Source organism: Mustelus asterias, chromosome 20 (assembly GCF_964213995.1).
Source record: "Mustelus asterias chromosome 20, sMusAst1.hap1.1, whole genome shotgun sequence".
NCBI classification, from domain to species: Eukaryota; Metazoa; Chordata; class Chondrichthyes; order Carcharhiniformes; family Triakidae; genus Mustelus; species Mustelus asterias.
The window spans coordinates 2988156-3010249 of record NC_135820.1 but is presented as its reverse complement, the minus strand read 5'-3'; the positions used below and the strand labels follow the sequence as shown (position 1 = coordinate 3010249).

Sequence of the window (22094 nt, the reverse complement as noted above, 5' to 3'; positions counted from 1 at the left end):
AGTGGGATTAGTTTGAGATTGATACAGGGCTATGGGGAGAGAGCGGGGCAGTGGGATTAGTTTGAGATTGATACAGGGCGATGGGGAGAGAGCGGGGCAGTGGAATTAGTTTGAGATTGATACAGGGCTATGGGGAGAGAGTGGGGCAGTGGGATCAGTTTGGGATTGATACAGGGCTATGGGGAGAGAGTGGGGCACTGTGTTTAGTTTGGGATTGATACAGGGCTATGGGGAGAGAGTGGGGTCGTGGGATTAGTTTGGGATTGATACAGGGCTATGGGGAGAGAGTAGGGCACTGTGTTTAGTTTGGGATTGATACAGGGCTATGGGGAGAGAGTAGGGCACTGTGTTTAGTTTGGGATTGATACTGGGCTATGGGGAGAGAGTGGGGCACTGTGTTTAGTTTGGGTTTGATATAGTGCTATGGGGAGAGAGTGGGGCAGTGGGATTCGTTTGGGATTAATACAGGGCTATGGGAAGAGAGTAGGAGCGGTGAGATTAGTTTGGGATTGATACAGGGCTATGAGCAGAGAGTGCGGCAGTGGGATTAGTTTGAGATTGATACAGGGATCTGGGGAGAGAGTGGGGTGGTGGGATTAGTTTGGGATTGATACAGGGCTATGGGGAGAGAGTGGGGCAGTGGGATTAGTTTGGGATTAATACAGGGCTATGGGAAGAGACTAGGGCAGTGGGATTAGTTTGGGATTGATACAGGGCTATGGGGACAGAGTGGGGCAGTGGGATTAGTTTGGGATTGATACAGGGCTATGGGGAGAGGATGGGGCAGTGGGATTTGTTTGGGTTTAGTAGAGGGCTGTGACGAGAGAGTGGGGCAGTGAGATTAGTTTGGGATTGATACAGGGCTATGGGAAGAGAGTGGGATTATTTTGGGATTGATACAGGGCTATGGTGAGAGAGTGGGGCAGTCGGATTAGTTTGGGATTGATACGGGGCTATGGGGAGAGAGTGGAGCAGTGAGTTTAGTTTGGGATTGATACAGGGCTATGGGGAGAGAGTGGGGTCGTGGGATTAGTTTGGGATTGATACAGGGCTATTTGGAGAGAGTGGGGCAGTGAGATTAGTTTGGGATTGATACAGGGCTATGGGGAGAGAGTGGGGCAGTGGGATTTGTTTGGGATTGACAGGGCTAAGGGGAGTGGGTGGGGGCAGTGAGATTAGTTTGGGATTGATACAGGGCTATGGGGACAGAGTGGGGCACTGTGTTTAGTTTGTGATTGATACAGGGCTATGGGGAGAGACGGGGTCGTGGGAGTAGTTTGAGATTGATACAGGGCTGTGGGGAGAGAGTTGGGACAGTGAGATTAGTTTGGGATCAATCCAACACCTTACACTTGGGACACCACTCATCCTTTTCCATCACTATCCTAAACCTAACAGAATTATGGTCACTATTTGCCACATGTTCCCCTACCGAAACTTTGAAGACCTGACCGGGCTCATTCCCCAGTACTAGGTCCAGTATAGCCCCCTCTCTAGTCGGGCTATCTACATATTGTTCCAAAGAACCTTCCTGTACGCATTTTACAAATTCCTCCCCATTCAGACTCCCAGCCCTACGCGATTTCCAGTCTATACCAGGGAAATTGAAGTCTCCCACTACAACAACCCTATTTTTCCTGCACCTATCCATTATCTCCTGACATATCTGTTCTTCCACTTCCCTAGGGCTGTTGGGAGGCCTGTAGTACACCCCCAACATAGTGACTGCGCCCTTCCTGTTTCTGAGCTCCACCCACAGTGACTCGTTACACGACCCCTCTGTATTGTCCTCCCTCTGCACCGCTGTAATATGATCTCTAACTAATACTGCTACTCCCCCACCTCTTTTGGCCCCTCCTCTGTCTCGCCTAAAACACTTGTACCCCGGAATATTCAGTTGCCAGTCCTGTCCCTCTTTCAACCAAGTCTCTGTCACCGCAACCACATCCAAATTCCTCGTAAGCATTAAGGTCCTAAGTTCATCTGTCTTACCTGCTACGCTCCTTGCATTGAAGTAGATGCACTCCAGACCTCCAGGCCCAGTGAGGTCATCCTCCCCCAGAGTGCTGCTCTTCTTTGCCAGCCTTGTCCTGGCCCCAAACTCGTCCCCAGCCTCTACACTTGTCGACATAATTTTTTGATCCCCACCCCCCTGCTATATTAGTTTAAACCCACCCGAACTGCTCTAGCAAAACTCCCAGCCAGGCTATGGGGAGAAAGTGGGGCAGTGAGATTAGTCTGAGATTGATACAGGGCTATGAGGAGAGAATGGGACACTGAGATTAATTTGGGATTGATACAGGGCTATGGGGAGAGAGTGGGGCAGTAGGATTAATTTGGGATTGATATAGGGCTATGGGGAGAGAGTGGGGCAGCGGGATTAATTTGGCATTGTTACAAGGCTATGGGGAGAGCAAGGGGCTGTGGGATTCGTTTGGGTTTGGTAGAGGGCTGTGGCGAGTGAGTGGGGCAGTGGGATTAATTTGGGATTGATACAGGGGTATGGGAAGAGGTTGGGATTTGTTTGGGATTGATACAGGGCTATGGGGAGAGAGTGGGATTAGTTTGGGATTGATACAGGGCTATGGGGAGAGAGTGGGGCAATGGGATTAGTTTGGGATTGATACAAGGCTATGGGAAGAGAGTGGGATTAGTTTGGGATTGATACAGGGCTCTGGGGAGAGAGTGGGACAGTCGGATTAGTTTGGGATTGATACAGGGCTATGGGGAGAGAGTGGGATTAGTTTGGGATTGATACAGGGCTATGGGGAGAGAGTGGGGCAGTGGGATTAGTTTGGGATTGATACAAGGCTATGGGAAGAGAGTGGGATTAGTTTGGGATTGATACAGGGCTCTGGGGAGAGAGTGGGACAGTCGGATTAGTTTGGGATTGATACAGGGCTATGGGGAGAGAGTGGGATTAGTTTGGGATTGATACAGGGCTATGGGGAGAGAGTGGGGCAGTGGGATTAGTTTGGGATTGATACAAGGCTATGGGAAGAGAGTGGGATTAGTTTGGGATTGATACAGGGCTATGGGGAGAGAGTGGGATTAGTTTGGGATTGATACAGGGCTATGGGGAGAGAGTGGGGCAGTGGGATTAGTTTGGGATTGATACAAGGCTATGGGAAGAGAGTGGGATTAGTTTGGGATTGATACAGGGCTCTGGGGAGAGAGTGGGACAGTCGGATTAGTTTGGGATTGATATACGAAAGATCTGAAACAGACACGATGGGCCAAATGGCCTCTGACTGGAGCTGGGATCTAGACAAATTAGACAAATACAGCCATTGTTGAACAGACACCCGTTAACACCATAGCTACAATAGCACCCAGTTTGAGCGGGAATGGGCTGGAGAATTCCACTCTGCAGGATATAGATAGAGTTGATAAAACTGTAGGATGAAGAGAGTTGTGACCATTCTGTACATGTTGGGACTCTCCCTCCCTCTCAGGAACTCTCGCTCCATCTCCAAGAGGCTGCATCCAGTCGAAGAGTGTTGAAGAATGAAGCATTGTGTTCAGATCACCAGGTTAAGGAAAACCAGGAGGAGTGCGGTGCCAATGGAGGCATTGAGGTGGGTTGGTCCAGAGTTGGGAGTGGTTGTGAGGCCAGTGGAGGCATTGAGTTGAGTTGGGACAGAGTTGGGAGTCACTGTGGGGATAGCAGTGGAGACTCTGTTTTGGGTTGGGCCAATGCTGGGGCTGGTTGTGGGGATAGCAATGGAGATTCTGTTTCGGGTTGGGAAGGAACTGGGACTGGTTGCAGGGACAGTTGCAGAGGCATTGAGTTGTGTTGTCCCAGAGGAGGGAGTGGCTGTAGGATCAGGTCTGGTGAAGTTGCGTGACTCCAGGTTGCACATGTTGTCCCTGCAGCAATAGAACCCAGTGGTTGGATTGAGACCAAGAATTCCGAGAGCGTTGTTGGGATTGCGACAGACGAAGTCAGAAACACAGCCTTTGATCTCATAGGTCGCCAGGAACGCTGCGGGTAGCAAAGGGAGAGATATCAGTTTCATTCTTTGAAATTTAATTGCGTTTCATCCCAGTTCCTATCAGCACCCACCACATCCAATGTTCCCCCTCCGGACTTCGACATTTCTCACCCCCGAAAATGGCACAGCCGACTGCACAGGGAAAGGGAGAGGCCATTCAGCCCCTTCACCCTTTTCCATTGTTCAGTTAGATCATTGGATTCAGTTGAATAAGCAGATGAGGGAGAAAGGAATATGTTGTTAGGATAAACTGATGGAGGGATAGGAGGAGACTAATAAACACCAGCATGGGGGTAGTTGAGCCAAATGGCCTGTTCTGCGCTGTAAAATTCCGCACATTGTGTAGTTCCTGCCGATGTTTTTATATCAGTTAAAAAATGAGTTGGACCCACCTCCTTGCAGAATGCCTGAAGTGTGGACACAATGATCTTGCTGTCCTTTGCATTTCACAGGGGCAAGCCCATTTGTGCAGGTGCCATTGACAGCGATACATCCATGACATTCCAGATTGTTCAGTCTGCTGGTTTCGATCTCTGGAATGTAAGCAAACAATGTTAACCTTCTGTCATTCAGCTGCACACTATGATTCAAAGCATTTAAACTCTGCGGAAAACAAAACACAGGACTATGAATAGACATCAGGCCTCAGTAATGTAACTCAAATGGAGAGACTGGGACTGTTCTCCTTGGACAGGAGATTTGATAGACATTTGATTTGACTTGACTTGATTTATTATTGTCACATGTGTTAACATACAGTGAAAATTATTGATCCTTGAGCGCGATACAAACAATACCGTTCATAGAGAAGGAAACGAGAGAGTGCAGAATGTAGTGTTACAGTCATAGATAGGGTGTAGAGAAAGATCAATTTAATGCGAGGTAGGTCCATTCAAAAGTCTGATGGCAGCAGGGAAGAGGCTGTTCTTGAGTCGGTTGGTACATGACCTCAGATTTTTGTATCTTTTCCCCGAAGGAAGAAGGTGGAAGAGAGAATGTCCGGGGTGCGTGGGGTCCTTAATTATGCTGGCTGCTTTGCCGAGGCAGCGGGAAGTGTAGACAGAGTCAATGGATGGGAGGCTGGTTTGCGTGATGGACTGGGCTACATTCACGACCTTTTGTAGTTCCTTGCGGTCTTGGGCAGAGCAGATGTGGTCAAAAGGCGTTGCGGGGGAGGACGATGGCCTAGTGGTATCATCGCTCGCCTATTAATCCAGAAACTCAGCGAATATTCTGGGAATCTGGTTCGAATCCCACCACAGCAGGTGATGGAATTTGAATTCAACACAAACAATCTGGAATTAAGAATCTACTGATGACCATGAAACCACTGTCGATTGTTGGATCTGGTTCCTTTAGGGAAGGAAACAGATTACTGTTACAGAAATATTCTGCAATACTACAAGAGGTGAGTGAATCAAAAGAGAAATCTTTGAGCCCAGCAACTGAATTACACTAAAGGACAAGAAAAATCAATCCAACAATAAATCTTTTTTATTTCCAAATACAGCAACAGCTCAGAACAGGACTGTTAGAGTTGGATCAAACTTCATTCCCAAGACTCAGTTCAGGGTGAGCCTGTCAAACAGGTACTCTCCCATGCCATTCTCAGGGCCTATGTGTGACTCTAGAGCCACAGCAATGTGGTTGACTCTCAACTGCCCTCGGGCAACTGGGGATGGGCAATAAATGCTGGCCAGCCAGCGATGCCCATGTCCCACGAATGAATAAAAAAAATCTGGGCATTTCAAATAGGGAGAAGCTGTTCCCATTGTCAGAAGGATCGAGAACCAGAGGGACACAGATTTAAGGCGATTGGCAAAGGAAGCAACAGTGAACTGCAGACCCGCAGGGCAAAGTGGGACTCACTAAGTTACTGTAGCAGAGAATTTGTTGGACATGAAATATACTGAATCTACAAAGGGAAAATACAAAGATGTTGATCCAATGCCCAGAAAGTAGACAGACCTCTTCAGAAGTGAAATGAGAGAGAGAGAGACAAAGAGGGAAGGGTGGGAAGATGGTGGGTAACGTGGTGAATCGGGCAAAGTGGGCAATCAGGGGTGCAAAGAACAGACTGAAACACGGTGAACATTGTTGTGAAGGAATGAAATTGCTGAAAGATCAGTTAAATAAAGATCCAACTTAGACAGAGCCACCATGGACCCAATGGGATGCAGAATTCGAGAATCGTGTGTTCAAGTCCCACTCCAGCAATCCTGGCCCAAAAATATAGAAACAAAGAAGATAGGACCAGGAGGCCATTCGACCCTTCGAGCCTGCCCTGCCATTCATCACGATCATGACCCAACTCAACAGCCTGATCCTGCTTTCTCCCCATAACCTTTGATCCCATTCACCCCAAGTGCTATATCCAGCCGCCTCTTGAATGCATTCAATGTTTTGGCATCAACTACTTCTTGTGGTAATGAATTCCACAGGCTCACCACACCTTGGGTGAAGAAATGTCTCCTCACCTCTGTAAGTTTTAGGGCAAATCCTCCATGATTAAAGAACCCAGGGATAAGGAGAATGGACAATTTGTTAAAATGGCCTGCTGGCTGTCAAAACTCCCAAGCGCAAACCTGTCGGTGGACTTTTACAGCCACATGGATATGCAAGAGGCTGGGAATAACGAGACGGTCGAGACAGGGGTGATCTAATCAACAGGAAACAAAGGAGAAACCATGGCCAGCAGACGAGGGGTAAATAGCCCAACAGCGAGACAATGAGAACAGAGATCAGCCCATCCACGGAAAACATTAAGACCCATCTCGCTGATGGGATACCAATCAGGCCGATTCAGAAAACATTTAAAAAGACATTAAAATATCGAGTAAGGGCGGCCCTGACAGTTCCGGCCCTTTGTTCCAGTCGATCGAAACTACCAGTGATCAGAAATTGCTTTATGCGAGAGAATCACCGGGGAGGTTTAAAAAGGACAAGCGAGCAACGGCTCGCGTGCTCTCTCTCTCTCTCTCTTGATGTGTGCCCGCTCTCTCTCTTAGCTTTTCGCATCTTCCTCCTGGCACTTAGCTCTTCAGCTCTCGCACCACGTGTCCCCGCTCCTGCCTGCCAGCCGGACCCGCATCAAGCCAAGTAAAGCCGCTCTCAAAGTTGTAAGTATCTCCGCCAGCTGAAGTTCCCGATATAAGGTAGAGGACGAGAGTTGAAAGGGGGTGGTGTTTAGTGAAGTTAAGTGTGATAAGACTGTGTAAACGTAAGAATTTACGTTGTGCCGATAGTGTTTCCTCCTGTAGAAAATAGTTTGAAGTATAAGCTTTATTATTGTATGGTGTGGTGTTGGGAAGGTTGATTTGCTGTTTGAATAAATTATTGTAACTTTGAAACCTGTTTGGAGTTCGTCTTGCTTTTCTGTTCTCTCATCCGTGTACTCTGGCGGGGTGACAATTTCAAGGGCTCTCACCATAAATCCGGAGTCTAGAACCAAGGGTGATCGGAGCGCTTCGAAAACGCTCACTCGGGGGAAACGACTGGTCAGGGATAAACAGTGCAGCTTCCCTCTTTCTCTCTCTCGTGGAAACAACCCGAGTGAGGTGGTTACAGGGTGGCCGTTTGCTCCACCAACGAGAGAGAGAATCACCTCGGCGTTGGTGGTGGTCAGGATACCTGGTGTGGAATAAGGTCCAGGTTACTGGTTAAGTATAAACAGTGAGCCTGGCCCAGCGCTCTCTCCAGTGGAAACTGCCCCAGTGCGGCGTTCCTCGGCTTTGAAGTTTCAGAGCCCGCTGGAAAGAGACCCCACAGGTACTGCTGCACACCGATACCAGCCTGTGCGTGGAGTAAAGGAAACAGATCCGCTACACCTCCATCCTAAATGGATACGGTCTGCTTCATTTACACAAAGACTTCATTTTAAGATATTTCTGCCTATGCAATTACATTTAGATGCTAATCTTAAAAAACTAACTTGACTACATTTTAAAACTCAGAAGGCATGCTGGGTTAACTGGAAACTGACCGCATTATTTGAAAAGTACAAGGCCAGCCAAATGGGCGTTCCACAAGCCAAGCAAAGGTTTTCATAAACAACAAATCTGTGAGGCCAGTTTCTCCAAGTCAGAGACAGCATGTGCCAAATAATTTGGATAATAAGATAACAAATCACATATCTTGTAGTTTAAGCTGTATGTTTTCAGTTTAGTTCGGTCTGTTTCGGAGCTCTGTTTTGATCAGTACAGGACTGGCTGAAGAAGCCAGTCTCCCTCTCACTCGAGCTTTTCTCTCTTTCTTGTCATTTCTGTAATGATTTAATTTTAAGTTCCATTCAATAAAAGAAATTCATTTCAACACCGTACCAGTGTTGCCTTTGTCTATTCGAAGCATGAATGGACCCTACAGGTGCCTCAGTCCAATATTTACTCTTGGACTTCACTTTAGAGGAGAGTAAATCCCCGGTGGTCATTATCATATTCCTGCCCATGGGATCGTGCTGTGTACCAAATAAAACTCCCCGGTATCATGTACGATGGGTCGTATAGACGTTGTGACAGATGCAATGTGAATTGAAGTCCCTTCTTTAACTTTAGGATTTCCAGGTGTTACAATTGGTACATTGACCAAAGGTTGAAATAGGTGGGATACAGAATGGTGAACAGGACTGCCCCCATCCTCCAACTCCCCACCCCTCCCAGTATAGCTGCATTTCAATGCCCTACCTGGTTCAACATCATCATTGCAGAGATCGGAGCTACAACAACTGGTTTGCACATATCTGGACAGACGCCCGGTGTTGAAGGTGATGAGGCCAAAACAGTTTCCGCAGTCACTCAGGAGATAATTGACACGTGATAAACCTAGCGAAACAAACCACATCACAATACGTCAGTGGAATGATTCCGAGCCACTCTGCACAGGCTGTCCACATCAATGGACCCTTGGTTTTACTCTGGTGAAGATCCACTGTACAACCTCCCAGGCCAATGTATCCTTCCCATGATGCAGTATCGAGGAGTGAGCACGCTTACTCCAGGTGGGATCTATCCCAAGATCTGGAAAGTTGGAACACAGCTCCCATCTGTTTGTATTCCAGTCATAATCAATAAAAAACCCTACTGTACAGAAAGAGGCCATTCGGCCCATCGAGTCTGCACCGACCACAATCCCACCCAGGCCCTACCCGCTAATCCCTCTAACCTACGCATCTCAGGATTCTAAGGGGCAATTTTTAACCTGGCCAATCAACCTAACCCACACATCTTTGGACTGAGATAAACCTGAGTCCTCCTGAGATAGAGGCTGATATTCTAGGCTGGGTGGCACAGTGGTTAGCACTGCTGCTTCACAGCGCCAGGGACCTGAGTTCGATTCCCGGCTTGGGTCACTGTGTGGGTTTCCTCCGGGTGCTCTGGTTTCCTCCTACAGCCCGAAAGACGTGCTGGTTAGATGGATTGGCCATTCTAAATTCTCCCTCAGTGTATGCGAACAGGCTGGAGTGTGGCGACGAGGGGATTTTCATAATAACTTCATTGCAGTGTTAATGTAAGGCTACTTGTAGCAAATAAATAAACTTTAATTCTATTAACCTTCTACATTTCTCTTCCCCCTTACCACTAGTTTGCATGATTCTATACATTGACCGCACAGAGTGGTTAGCACTGCCGCCTCATAGCGCCAGGGACCCGGGTTCGATTCCCAGTTTGGGTCACTGGCTGGGGTGGAGTTTGCACGTTCCCCCCATGTCTGCGTGGGTTTCCTCCGCGTGCTCCGGTTTCCTCCCACAGTCTGAAAGACGTGCTGGTTAGGTGCATTGACCTGAACAGGTGCCAGAGTATGGCGACTAGGGGAATTTCACAGTAAATTCATTGCAGTGTTAATGTAAGCCTTACTTGTGATTAATAAATATATTTTACTTTAACTTTTTCCTCCCGGGGCTCCGGTTTCCTCCCACAGTCCAAAGATGTGCAGGTTCGGTGGATTGGCCGTGCGAAATTGCTCCTTAGTGTCAGGGGGACAAGTAGGGTAAACTCGTGGGGTTATGGGGATAGGGCCAGGGTGGGATTGTTGTCCGTGCAGACTCGATGGGCTGAATGGCCTCCTTCTGCACTGTAGGGATTCTATGAGCTGATTTGGATCGGACTATATTTGACTTGATGCTGATGTTTTGCTGTTTTTACACTGACTGCCCAGTTGCCAGCTGCTTTCAGCTGACCTGGCTTCCTCAATCTGCTCAAATTTGGAAATCCCCGGAGACACCTTGAGAATATTGAACACTCTGAAGCAACAAGACTTTCCCCTCCAGAGAATCAGGAAGTCAGAATAAATTAATGACTCCTTTTTATTCAAATTCCCTCTGCCAGCTTTGTGATCCTGAATATTCATTATCTCCCTCACATCTCCAGGAAAGGGCGGCACGGTGGCACAGTGGTTAGCACTGCTGCCTCACAGCGCCAGGGACCCGGGTTCGATTCCAGGCTTGGGTCACTGTCTGTGTGGAGTCTGCACGTTCTCCCCATGTCTGCATAGATTTCCTCCGGGTGCTCCAGTTTCCTCCCATAGTCCAAAGATGTGCAGGTTAGGTGCGTTGGCCATGCTAAATTGCCCCTTAGTGTCAAGGAAGTTAGCAGGGTAAATATGTAGGGCTATCAGGATGGGACTTGGGTGAGATTCATGTTGGTGCAGGTTCGATGGGCCGAATGGCCTCTTTCTGCATTGTAGGGATTCTTTGATTCTATGACCCTAAACCTCTCTAACCCTCTGTAGTTCTGAGCATGTCTTGTCCAGTCCCAATTACCCTCCCTATCTCGTAAACTTCCTCAATCCCAAAACACCTTGCCCTATCTCTGCTGTCTTCAACTCTGCTCATCTCTGTAACTGCCCCCAACACCTACAGCCCTCCCTATATATTTTACGTCCTCAAGCCCCGATTACCCTCCCTATTTCTGGAACTCGTCCAGCCCCAACAACCCTCCCTATCTCTGTAACCTCCTCCAGTCCCTACAACCCTCCCTATCTCTGTAACCTCCTCCAGCCCCTACAACCCTCCCTATCTCTGTAACCTCCTCCAGCCCCTACAACCCTCCCTATCTCTGTAACCTCCTTCAGCCCCTACAACCCTCCCTATCTCTGTAACTTCCTCCAGGCCCTACAACCCACCCTATCTCTGTAACCTCCTCCAGCCCCTACAACCCTCCCTATCTCTGTAACCTCCTCCAGCCCCTACAACCCTCCCTATCTCTGTAACCTCCTCCAGCCCCTACAACCCTCCCTATCTCTGTAACCTCCTCCAGCCCCTACAACCCTCCCTATCTCTGTTACCTCCTCCGACACCTAAAGTTAAAGTTAAAGTTTATTTATTAGTCACAAGTAAGGCTTACATTAATACTGAATGAAGTTACTGTGAAATTCCCTGAGTCGCCACACTCAGGTGCCTGTTCAGGTCAATGCACAGAACCAGCAGGTCTTTTAGACTGGGAGAAAACCGGAGCATCCGGAGGAAACCCACGCAGACACGGGGAGAATGTGCAAACTCCACACAGACAGTGACGCAAGCTGGGAATTGAATCCGGGTCCCTGGTGCTGTGAGGCAGCACTGCTAACCACTGTGTCTCCCAAAACCCTCCCCATCTCTGTAACCTTCTCCAGCCCTTATAAACATCCCTATCTCTGTAACCTCCTCCAGCCCCTACAACCCTCCCTATCTCTGTAACCTCCTCCAGTCCCTACAACCCTCCCTATCTCTGTAACCTCCTCCAGTCCCTACAACCCTCCCTATCTCTGTAACCTCCTCCAGTCCCTACAACCCTCCCTATCTCTGTAACCTCCTCCTGCGCCTACAACCCTCCCTATCTCTGTAACCTTCTCCAGTCCCTACAACCCTCCCTATCTCTGTAACCTCCTCCAGTCCCTACAACCCTCCCTATCTCTGTAACCTTCTCCAGTCCCTACAACCCTCCCTATCTCTGTAACCTTCTCCAGCCCCGACACCCCTCCCTATCTCTGTAACCTCCTCCTGCGCCTACAACCCTCCCTATCTCTGTAACCTTCTCCAGTCCCTACAACCCTCCCTACCTCTGTAACCTCCTCCAGCCCCTACAACCCTCCCTATCTCTGTAACCTTCTCCAGCCCCGACACCCCTCCCTATCTCTGTAACCTCCTCCTGCGCCTACAACCCTCCCTATCTCTGTAACCTTCTCCAGTCCCTACAACCCTCCCTACCTCTGTAACCTCCTCCAGCCCCTACAACCCTCCCTATCTCTGTAACCTCCTCCAGCCCCAATAACCCTCCCTATTTCTGTAACTCTCTCCAGCCCCTACAACCCTCCCTATATCTGTAACCTCCACCTGCCCCTACAGCCCTCCCTACCTCTGTAACCTCTTCCAACCCCCTACAATCCTCGTTATCTCTGTAACCTCCTCCAGCCCCAACAACCCTCGCTATCTCTGTAACCTCTTCGAGCTCCTACAACTCTCCCTATCTCTGTAACCTCCTCCAACCCCTCCCACCCTTCCAAGATCTCAGCATTCCTCCAATTCATCTACCTTAAGCACTCCACGAATTTGTATCACTCCAACTTCAGCTGCCTCGGGACTTGAGCTCTGGAATTGCCTCCTTAAACCTCTCCAACCCTCCTCTCTCTCTCTCTCTCTCTCCTCCTTCAAGATCCTCCATTGAACCCATGTCTTTAACCGGGTCTTTCGTCACATGACCGACTGGGTGTCAGATTTTTATTTGGACGTACTCCGGTGAAGCACGATGGGAAGTTTCACTCCATTCCAGACACCACATGAATGCAAGTTGTTGTTGTTGAAGTCTCACAGTGGAAGATTACACAGATACTTACCAGTGAACTCATTGACGCTGATGGATCGGCATGTCTGATGGAGCGTCGTGTTACACTCAGTCGTGGTATTTAATGCACAACTGCCGGTGAGACTATTACATCTGTGACAAATCAGTGAGTAACCTGTGAGAAAAAAGAACAAAAAGTTTACTTCTAACTCAATTTTGATATGCCTGTCACTGGCTAAGCCCAGCATTTAGTGCCCATCCCTAATTGCCCCTTGAGAAGATGATGGTGAGCCGCCATCTTGATACGCTGCAGTCCCTGAGGTGTAGGTACACCCACAGTGCTGTTAGGGAGGGAGTTCCCGGATTTTGACACAGCCACAGTGAAGGAATGGCCGATGTATTTCCAAGACAGGATGGTGAGTAATTCAGAGGGGAACCTCCAGGTGGAGCTGTTCCCAGGTATCTGCTGCCCCTTGTCCTTCTAGATGGTAGCGGGCATGGGTTTGGAAGGAGCCTTGTTGAGTGGCTGCATCCTGTGGATGGGACACACGGCTGTCACTGTAAATCAATGCAGGAGGGAATGACTGTCTCCAATGGGAATATCACTCCCTGATGTGACAATGGGGTACGCGCTAGTTGCCATGATATATCTGGAATAAAATGCTGTAATATTAGTCAGATTGCAACCCCTAAAAGCTCTCTGTCTCGTTCAAACACACCTTATTGGGAGGCAGGATCTTTCCTCTGACCAATGTTATCACACTAATCAAAAGCACTCCGCGAAATGTTTGTGTCCTGAATGGCAATGGGGACCTGACGCTACAATAACCACATCAACACTCACTCCCCAATGGGGATATCACTCTGTAATAACCACATCAACACTCACTCCCCAATGGGGATATCACTCTGTAATAAACACATCAACACTCACTCCCCAATGGGGATATCACTCTGTAATAAACACATCAACACTCACTCCCCAATGGGGATATCACTCTGTAATAAACACATCAACACTCACTCCCCAATGGGGACATCACTCTGTAATAAACACATCAACACTCAGTCCCCAATGCGGATATCACTCTGTAATAAACACATGAACACTCAGTCCCCAATGGGGATATCACTCTGTAATAAACACATAAACACTCACTCCCCAATGGGGATATCACTGTGTAATAAACACATCAACACTCACTCCCCAATGGGGATATCACTCTGTAATAAACACATCAACACTCAGTCCCCAATGGGGACATCACTCTGTAATAAACACATCAACACTCAGTCCCCAATGGGGATATCACTCTGTAATAAACACATCAACACTCTCTCCCCAATGGGGATATCACTCTGTAATAACCACATCAACACTCAGTCCCCAATGCGGATATCACTCTGTAATAAACACATCAACACTCAGTCCCCAATGCGGATATCACTCTGTAATAAACACATCAACACTCAGTCCCCAATGGGGTTATCACTCTGTAATAAACACATCAACACTCAGTCCCCAATGCGGATATCACTCTGTAATAAACACATCAACACTCAGTCCCCAATGGGGATATCACTCTGTAATAAACACATCAACACTCAGTCCCCAATGGGGATATCACTCTGTAATAAACACATCAACACTCAGTCCCCAATGGGGATATCACTCTGTAATAAACACATCAACACTCACTCCCCAATGGGGTTATCACTCTGTAATAAACACATCAATACTCTCTTCCCAATGAGGATATCACTCTGTAATAACCACATCAACACTCAGTCCTCAATGCGGATATCACTCTGTAATAAACACATCAACACTCAGTCCCCAATGGGGTTATCACTCTGTAATAAACACATCAACATTCAGTCCCCAATGCGGATATCACTCTGTAATAAACACATCAACACTCACTCCCCAATGGGGATATCACGCTGTAATAAACACATCAACACTCACTCCCCAATGGGGATATCACTCTGTAATAAACACATCAACACTCACTCCCCAATGGGGATATCACTCTGTAATAAACACATCAACACTCACTCCCCAATGGGGATATCACTCTGTAATAAACACATCAACACTCACTCCCCAATGGGGATATCACTGTAATAAACACATCAACACTCACTCCCCAATGGGGTTATCACTCTGTAATAAACACATCAACACTCTCTCCCCAATGGGGACATCACTGTAATAAACACGTCAACACTCACTCCCCAATGGGGATATCACTCTGTAATAAACACATCAACACTCACTCCCCAATGGGGATATCACTCTGTAATAAACACATCAACACTCCCTCCCCAAGGGGATATCACTCTGTAATAAACACATCAACACTCACTCCCCAATGGGGATATCACTCTGTAATAAACACATCAACACTCAGTCCCCAATGCGGATATCACTCTGTAATAAACACATCAACACTCACTCCCCAATGGGGATATCACTCTGTAATAAACACATCAACACTCACTCCCCAATGGGGACATCACTCTGTAATAAACATATCAACACTCACTCCCCAATGAGGATATCACTCTGTAATAAACACATCAACACTCACTCCCCAATGGGGATATCACTCTGTAATAAACACATCAACACTCACTCCCCAATGGGGATATCACTCTGTAATAACCACATCAACACTCAGTCCCCAATGCGGATATCACTCTGTAATAAACACATCAACACTCAGTCCCCAATGCGGATATCACTCTGTAATAAACACATCAACACTCAGTCCCCAATGGGGTTATCACTCTGTAATAAACACATCAACACTCAGTCCCCAATGCGGATATCACTCTGTAATAAACACATCAACACTCAGTCCCCAATGGGGATATCACTCTGTAATAAGCACATCAATACTCTCTTCCCAATGGGGATATCACTCTGTAATAACCACATCAACACTCAGTCCCCAATGCGGATATCACTCTGTAATAAACACATCAACACTCAGTCCCCAATGGGGTTATCACTCTGTAATAAACACATCAACACTCACTCCCCAATGGGGATATCACTCTGTAATAAACACATCAACATTCAGTCCCCAATGCGGATATCACTCTGTAATAAACACATCAACACTCAGTCCCCGATGGGGATATCACTCTGTAATAAACACATCAACACTCACTCCCCAATGGGGATATCACTGTAATAAACACATCAACACTCACTCCCCAATGGGGTTATCACTCTGTAATAAACACATCAACACTCTCTCCCCAATGGGGACATCACTGTAATAAACACGTCAACACTCACTCCCCAATGGGGATATCACTCTGTAATAAACACATCAACACTCACTCCCCAATGGGGATATCACTCTGTAATAAACACATCAACACTCCCTCCCCAATGGGGATATCACTCTGTAATAAACACATCAAAACTTCCTCCCCAATGGGGATATCACTCTGCAATAAACACATCAACACTCTCTCCGCAATGGGGATATCACTCTGTAATAAACACATCAACACTCACTCCCCAATGGGGTTATCACTCTGCAATAAACACATCAACACTCACTCCCCAGTGGGGATATCATTCTGTAATAAACACATCAAAACTTACTCCCCAGTGGGGATATCGCACTGTAATAGACACATCGACACTCACTCCCCAATGGGGATATCACGCTGTAATAAACACATCAACTCACTCCCCAATGGGGATATCACTCTGTAATAAACACATCAACACTCACTCCCCAATGGGGACATCACTCTGTAATAAACATATCGACACTCACTCCCCAATGGGGATATCACTCTGTAATAAACACATCAACACTCTCTCCCCAATGGGGATATCACTCTGTAATAAACATATCGACACTCACTCCCCAATGGAGATATCTCTCTGTCATAAACACATCAAAACTCATTCCGTAAAAGGGATATCAATCTGTAACATAAACATCGACACTCGCTCCCCAATGGGGATATCACTCTGTAATAAAGACTCCAACACTCACTCCCTAATGGGGATATCACTCTGTAATAAACACATCAACACTCACTCCCCAATGGTGATATCACTCTGCAATAAACACTCCAACACTCACTCCCCAATGGCGATATCACTGTAATAAACACATCAACACTCACTCCCCAATGGGGATATCACTCTGTCATAAACACATCAAAACCTCCTCCCCAATGGGGATGTCACTCTGTAAAAAACATTCCAACACTCACTCCCCAGTGGGGATATTACTCTCTAAAAAACATTCCAACATTCACTCCGCAGTGGGGATATCATTCTGTAATAAACACATCAACACTCACTCCCCAATGGGGATATTACTCTCTAAAAAACATTCCAACATTCACTCCGCAGTGGGGACATCACTCTGAAATAAACTCACCAACACTCCCTCCCCAATGGGGATATCACTCTGCAATAAACACATCAACACTCTCTCCGCAATGGGGATATCACTCGGTAATAAACACATCAACACTCACTCCCCAATGGGGATATCACTCTGTAATAAACACATCAACACTCACTCCCCAATGGGGATATCACTCTGTAATAAACACATCAACACTCACTCCCCAATGGGGATATCACTCTGTAATAAACACATCAACACTCCCTCCCCAATGGGGATATCACTCTGTAATAAACACATCAACACTCACTCCCCAATGGGGATATCACTCTGTAATAAACACATCAACACTCACTCCCCAATGGGGATATCACTCTGTATTAAACACATCAACACTCACTCCCCAATGGGGATATCACTCTGTAATAAACACATCAACACCCACTTCTGGATTATCATTTAATAATCCAATAGACCAACAATAGTATAGTCTCTGTATCATTGGTCCGGCAATTTAGACACAGCCTTTCGGGTATCGGTCCTCTGCGATGTTCTGTGCGTATGCTGGACCCGTAGCTCACTGCCTACATGTCTGCAGATATCCATTCGTCTGGTTCTCCTCTCCGCGATTGTTGCCTTCGGATTCTTCTGGTATTCCCACCAGCTGTTCATCTTCGATGACCATGTTGACTCCTGGCACGACTTGAGCCTCCATTGTTTCATATATTTCTTCTCCGATGCTCACGCTGGCTCTGGGCATGACTCGAGCCATCATAACTTTACAGCAGTTATTCAGACAGCCAATAATCAGATAGCAAACAATTATGATTACAACAAGAGCAATTAATCATGGAAAGCTTAGTGTAAATCAAATAACACTTTGCATATCCATTCATTTGGATATAATCTTATCAAAAGCCATCGTTTCCTTATTTAAATCACATACCATACAGCTCCGATCTTTGTATGATGTATTCTTATATTATATCTAATTTGATTATTTGTTTGAGCAGAAATGAATCTATAGGCAGATTGTCTCATAAGGTAAACAACAGTGTTACGTGGTCACAGAGCCAGACACAGCTCTTTAAAAACACAGATAACCGAATGAGCTGTCTGTTGTGTTCAATCGAATGCTGCAAGATTTTTTGAGTCTGGCTGTAAGGCCAGTCACCAACTCTTTCTCTCTCTCTCTCAAGTAATCCGGTTTCACTTCCTGTCATGTTAATGTTAATTGTGCAAGTTATTACAAATTATGGCAAAGAAAGGTTACATGTCTGGAATAAATAGCCTTTTCTCCCACAGAATTATGTTTTATCAATACACAATATATCAAATTGGTTAAGGCTCTCCAGGATTCGATTCTCTCAGGTATGTCCAAGCCCTCTTAATTTAAGTCGTTTTTATTTTTAAACTGCTCCAGATCAGAATCCCTGCATTTTAGAACAATAACAAGCACAATACATATAACAATAACAATTGTTACTTGATTAGAAATGTTTTGGTTTGATTCCTAGCTGGCTAGGTTTTATTGAGGAGGTGGGGAGGCTGCAGAAAGATTTAGACAGTTTAGGAGAGTGGTCCAAGAAGTGGCTGATGAAATTCAACGTGGGCAAGTGCGAGGTCGTACACTTTGGAAAAAAGAATAGAGGCATGGACTATTTTCTAAACGGTGACAAAATTCATAATGCTAAAGTGCAAAGGGACTTGGGAGTCCTAGTCCAGGATTCTCTAAAGGTAAACTTGCAGGTTGAGTCCGTAATTAAGAAAGCAAATGTAATGTTGTCATTTATCTCAAGAGGCTTGGAATACAAAAGCAGGGATGTACTTCTGAGGCTTTATAAAGCACTGGTTAGGCCCCATTTGGAGTACTGTGAGCAATTTTGGGCCCCACACCTCAGGAAGGACATACTGGCACTGGAGCGGGTCCAGCGGAGATTCACACGGATGATCCCAGGAATGGTAGGCCTGACATACGATGAACGTCTGAGGATCGTGGGATTATATTCATTGGAGTTTAGGAGGTTGAGGGGAGATCTGATAGAAACTTACAAGATAATGAACGGCTTAGATAGGATGGACGTAGGGAAGTTGTTTCCATTAACAGGGGAGACTAGGACGCGGGGGCACAGCCTTAGAATAAAAGGGAGTCACTTTAGAACAGAGATGAGGAGAAATTTCTTCAGCCAGAGAGTGGTGGGTCTGTGGAATTCATTGCCACAGAGGGCTGTGGAGGCCGAGACGTTGAGCGTCTTCAAGACAGAAATTGATAGATTCTTGATTTCTCGAGGAATTAAGGGCTATGGGGAGAGAGCGGGTAAATGGAGTTGAAATCAACCATGATTGAATGGTGGAGTGGACTCGATGGGCCGAATGGCCTTACTTCCGCTCCTATGTCTTATGGTCTTATGGTCTTTGCAGTGTTTTTACATCTGGAAAACCTTGAACAGATGGCACATGCAATTCCAACGGCAGTGTATAATTTTACAGAACTATCATCAATGTGAGATGATTTAACTGATGTAATTTGTTGCATGTTATCGGAACATCACACAAGTCTTGAATTTCATATTATTATCATGTTATTTAAAAATAACTAACTAGTAACACAAGTTCCAACAATTCATGGTGTTTAAAAATACTCAAGGACAACATATTTGTTTGTATTAACAACTGAGGTTAATCTCCTGCTGTAACTTGGGGTCATCAGAACTACGATTCATTTCACAATTTGATACACTTTAAACTGACTCAAAGACAGGATGTCATCTTGTTCTTTTGTTCCTGCTTCTCTTTGTTTTCACAAAATTACTTTTTTTTTAACTTCTCAACTGTACTCTTATTTTAACTTCAAGACAAGGAAAGAGCACATGGTCCTTCCAAGGTTTAACTCCTTTCTCAACATTAAAACATTAAAGCGAACACCAACAAAACATTCACGCAATCACGTTGTTAAACACACAGATACACATGGAAGCTTCCAACATTTATCCAGACTTAACATCTTAAACTGGGATGAAAATAAAACATTTAAGAATACTGAACGTTGATTAACAGTCGCTTTTATTCTGCTGTTTTCCAAACTGTAATTCGACTCAAAACAGAAGTAAATTCAAGAAATCTTATCACTTTAATTTTGAACAGTTTGCAGCAAACACTTTCCCAGCATCTTCTTATCTCAATTATATGGATTTGTCAATTTGGTATTAAAGGTGGGCACTCCCTTTTAGCCTGTCTGGCATTTAATGCAGTTTCATGGTTGATCCCTGTAACATATTTTAATTAGAATGCATTATGGCCATGTAATGATTCCCAGAATTACACACACACTCCCATTCTACCTTCTAGTGGCCCGGTGAAATCTATTTGTAGATGTTCCCAGGGCCCCTTTGGTCGAGGCTGGTGCCCCATCTTAATTTTTATGGGATGACCGGGGTTGTATTCCGCACAGGTCGCACATCGGTGACAGTGTCGGGCTATATCTCTTCCCATTCCTTTCCACCACCATTCCTTTCCTATACTAGTGGTCATGGTCTCTCTCCCTGCATGTGAGAGTCCATGATGTAGCTTCAAGAGAGTATGTTGTATACATTCCAGCACAATTACCTTGTCATTGTATCTCCAAACATCGTCAGTCCCTCTGCTTGCTCCCTGTGCTTCCCATCTATTCTTCCTCCTCTGAGGTATCTCTGTGTAAGTCTCGAATATCTATTTTATCCTCTGTTTGACTCATAACTGCTATTGGCAACTCGCCAATTGCTTCTTGTTCTAGCGCTAATTGCGCAGCCTTGCCTGCGCCTTGGTTCCCTTTGTATTTTAACCAGTCGGGGTTGTCCCTCTCTGGTTCTCTTTGGTGTGCTTTAATTTTTATTACTGCCGCTTCTAGGGGTTTTTCGCTAGCTTTTAGTAATGCCTCGATCCTTTGTTGGTGCTTAATAGGAGTTCCTCCCGTGGTTACAAAGACAACCCCTCTACTCCAGGCCGTCATTGTGGTGAACCATCGTTGGTTCCCACTGTGGGATTGTTCTAATGTTGTTGTTGGGCTAAGGTGGGATTGATACACCTGTGGTTGTAACTGTTGTGGCACATCCCAGTCGGGCTCCGCCTCCTGGGAGAGGTATAAGACCCCCTGCTCGGGCGGGACCTCTTCAGTCTGGGATAGTGTGTTAAAGTTCTGATAGTTCCATTGTTAGTTAATAAAAGCCTTCTTTTACCGAAGCTTTGTGCCTCGTGTCAAATTGATGCGCATCAATTTTATTAACTAACATTAAACTCTCGACGGAGAAAGAAAAAAGGAGAGTATGGAACAAATCCTAAAGCCAGAACGTCTGACGCTAGATCCACGTGCGGTGGGCGCTTCTAACACCTTCGACCACTGGCTGAAGTGTTTTGAAGATTACCTAGCAGCCTCCGCAGCGGTCACCACAGACGATGACAGACTCCGGGTCCTCCATGCGAGGGTAAGCGACACAGTCTACCTCGCGATCCGTGCGGCCACCACTTACCCGAGGGCCCTCGAGCTTTTAAAAAAGCGCTATACGAAACCTCCTAACGAGATCCACGCTCGTTACCTCCTCGCTACACAACGTCGGCAGTCGGGCGAAACCATGGAGGATTACGCCAATGAGCTCTTGCAGCTAGCCAGGGGCTGTGACTGCAAAGCTGTGTCGGCTGAGCAGTACATTTATGACCTCGCCCGAGATGCGTTTGTGGCCGGGGTCGGGTCTTCATACATCCGTCTCAAGCTGCTAGAAAAGGGAAATCTCAACCTGACCCAAGCTATGGAATTAGCTGAAATGCTTGAGGCGGCTTCGAAGAGCTTGGTCCTGTATCCGGAGGACCACGTGGAGACAACGTGGCAGGAGCAGTCGCAAATCCCTCCTCGCCCCACGGGCTTGAAGTGCAGTGTTATGGCGTGCTCCCATGTGGACCAGACGACGGCTGCAGCCCCATGT

At 46.4% G+C, this 22094-nt stretch overlaps 1 protein-coding gene across 1 annotated transcript in view; it reads right to left on the bottom strand.

Moving 5' to 3' along the window:
* The window catches only part of LOC144508730 (uncharacterized), a 60843-nt gene extending 47847 nt beyond the window's left edge, over positions 1–12996 (bottom strand). The window contains exons 1-3 of the mRNA XM_078237038.1: positions 12801–12996; positions 8675–8812; positions 4388–4528 (exon numbers count right to left, since the gene is read on the bottom strand). Of these exons, the coding sequence (XP_078093164.1) occupies positions 4388–4528; positions 8675–8812; positions 12801–12996 (475 nt within the window). The remainder of the gene's footprint in view (positions 1–4387; positions 4529–8674; positions 8813–12800) is intronic.
* Positions 12997–22094: the final 9098 nt, after the last annotated feature.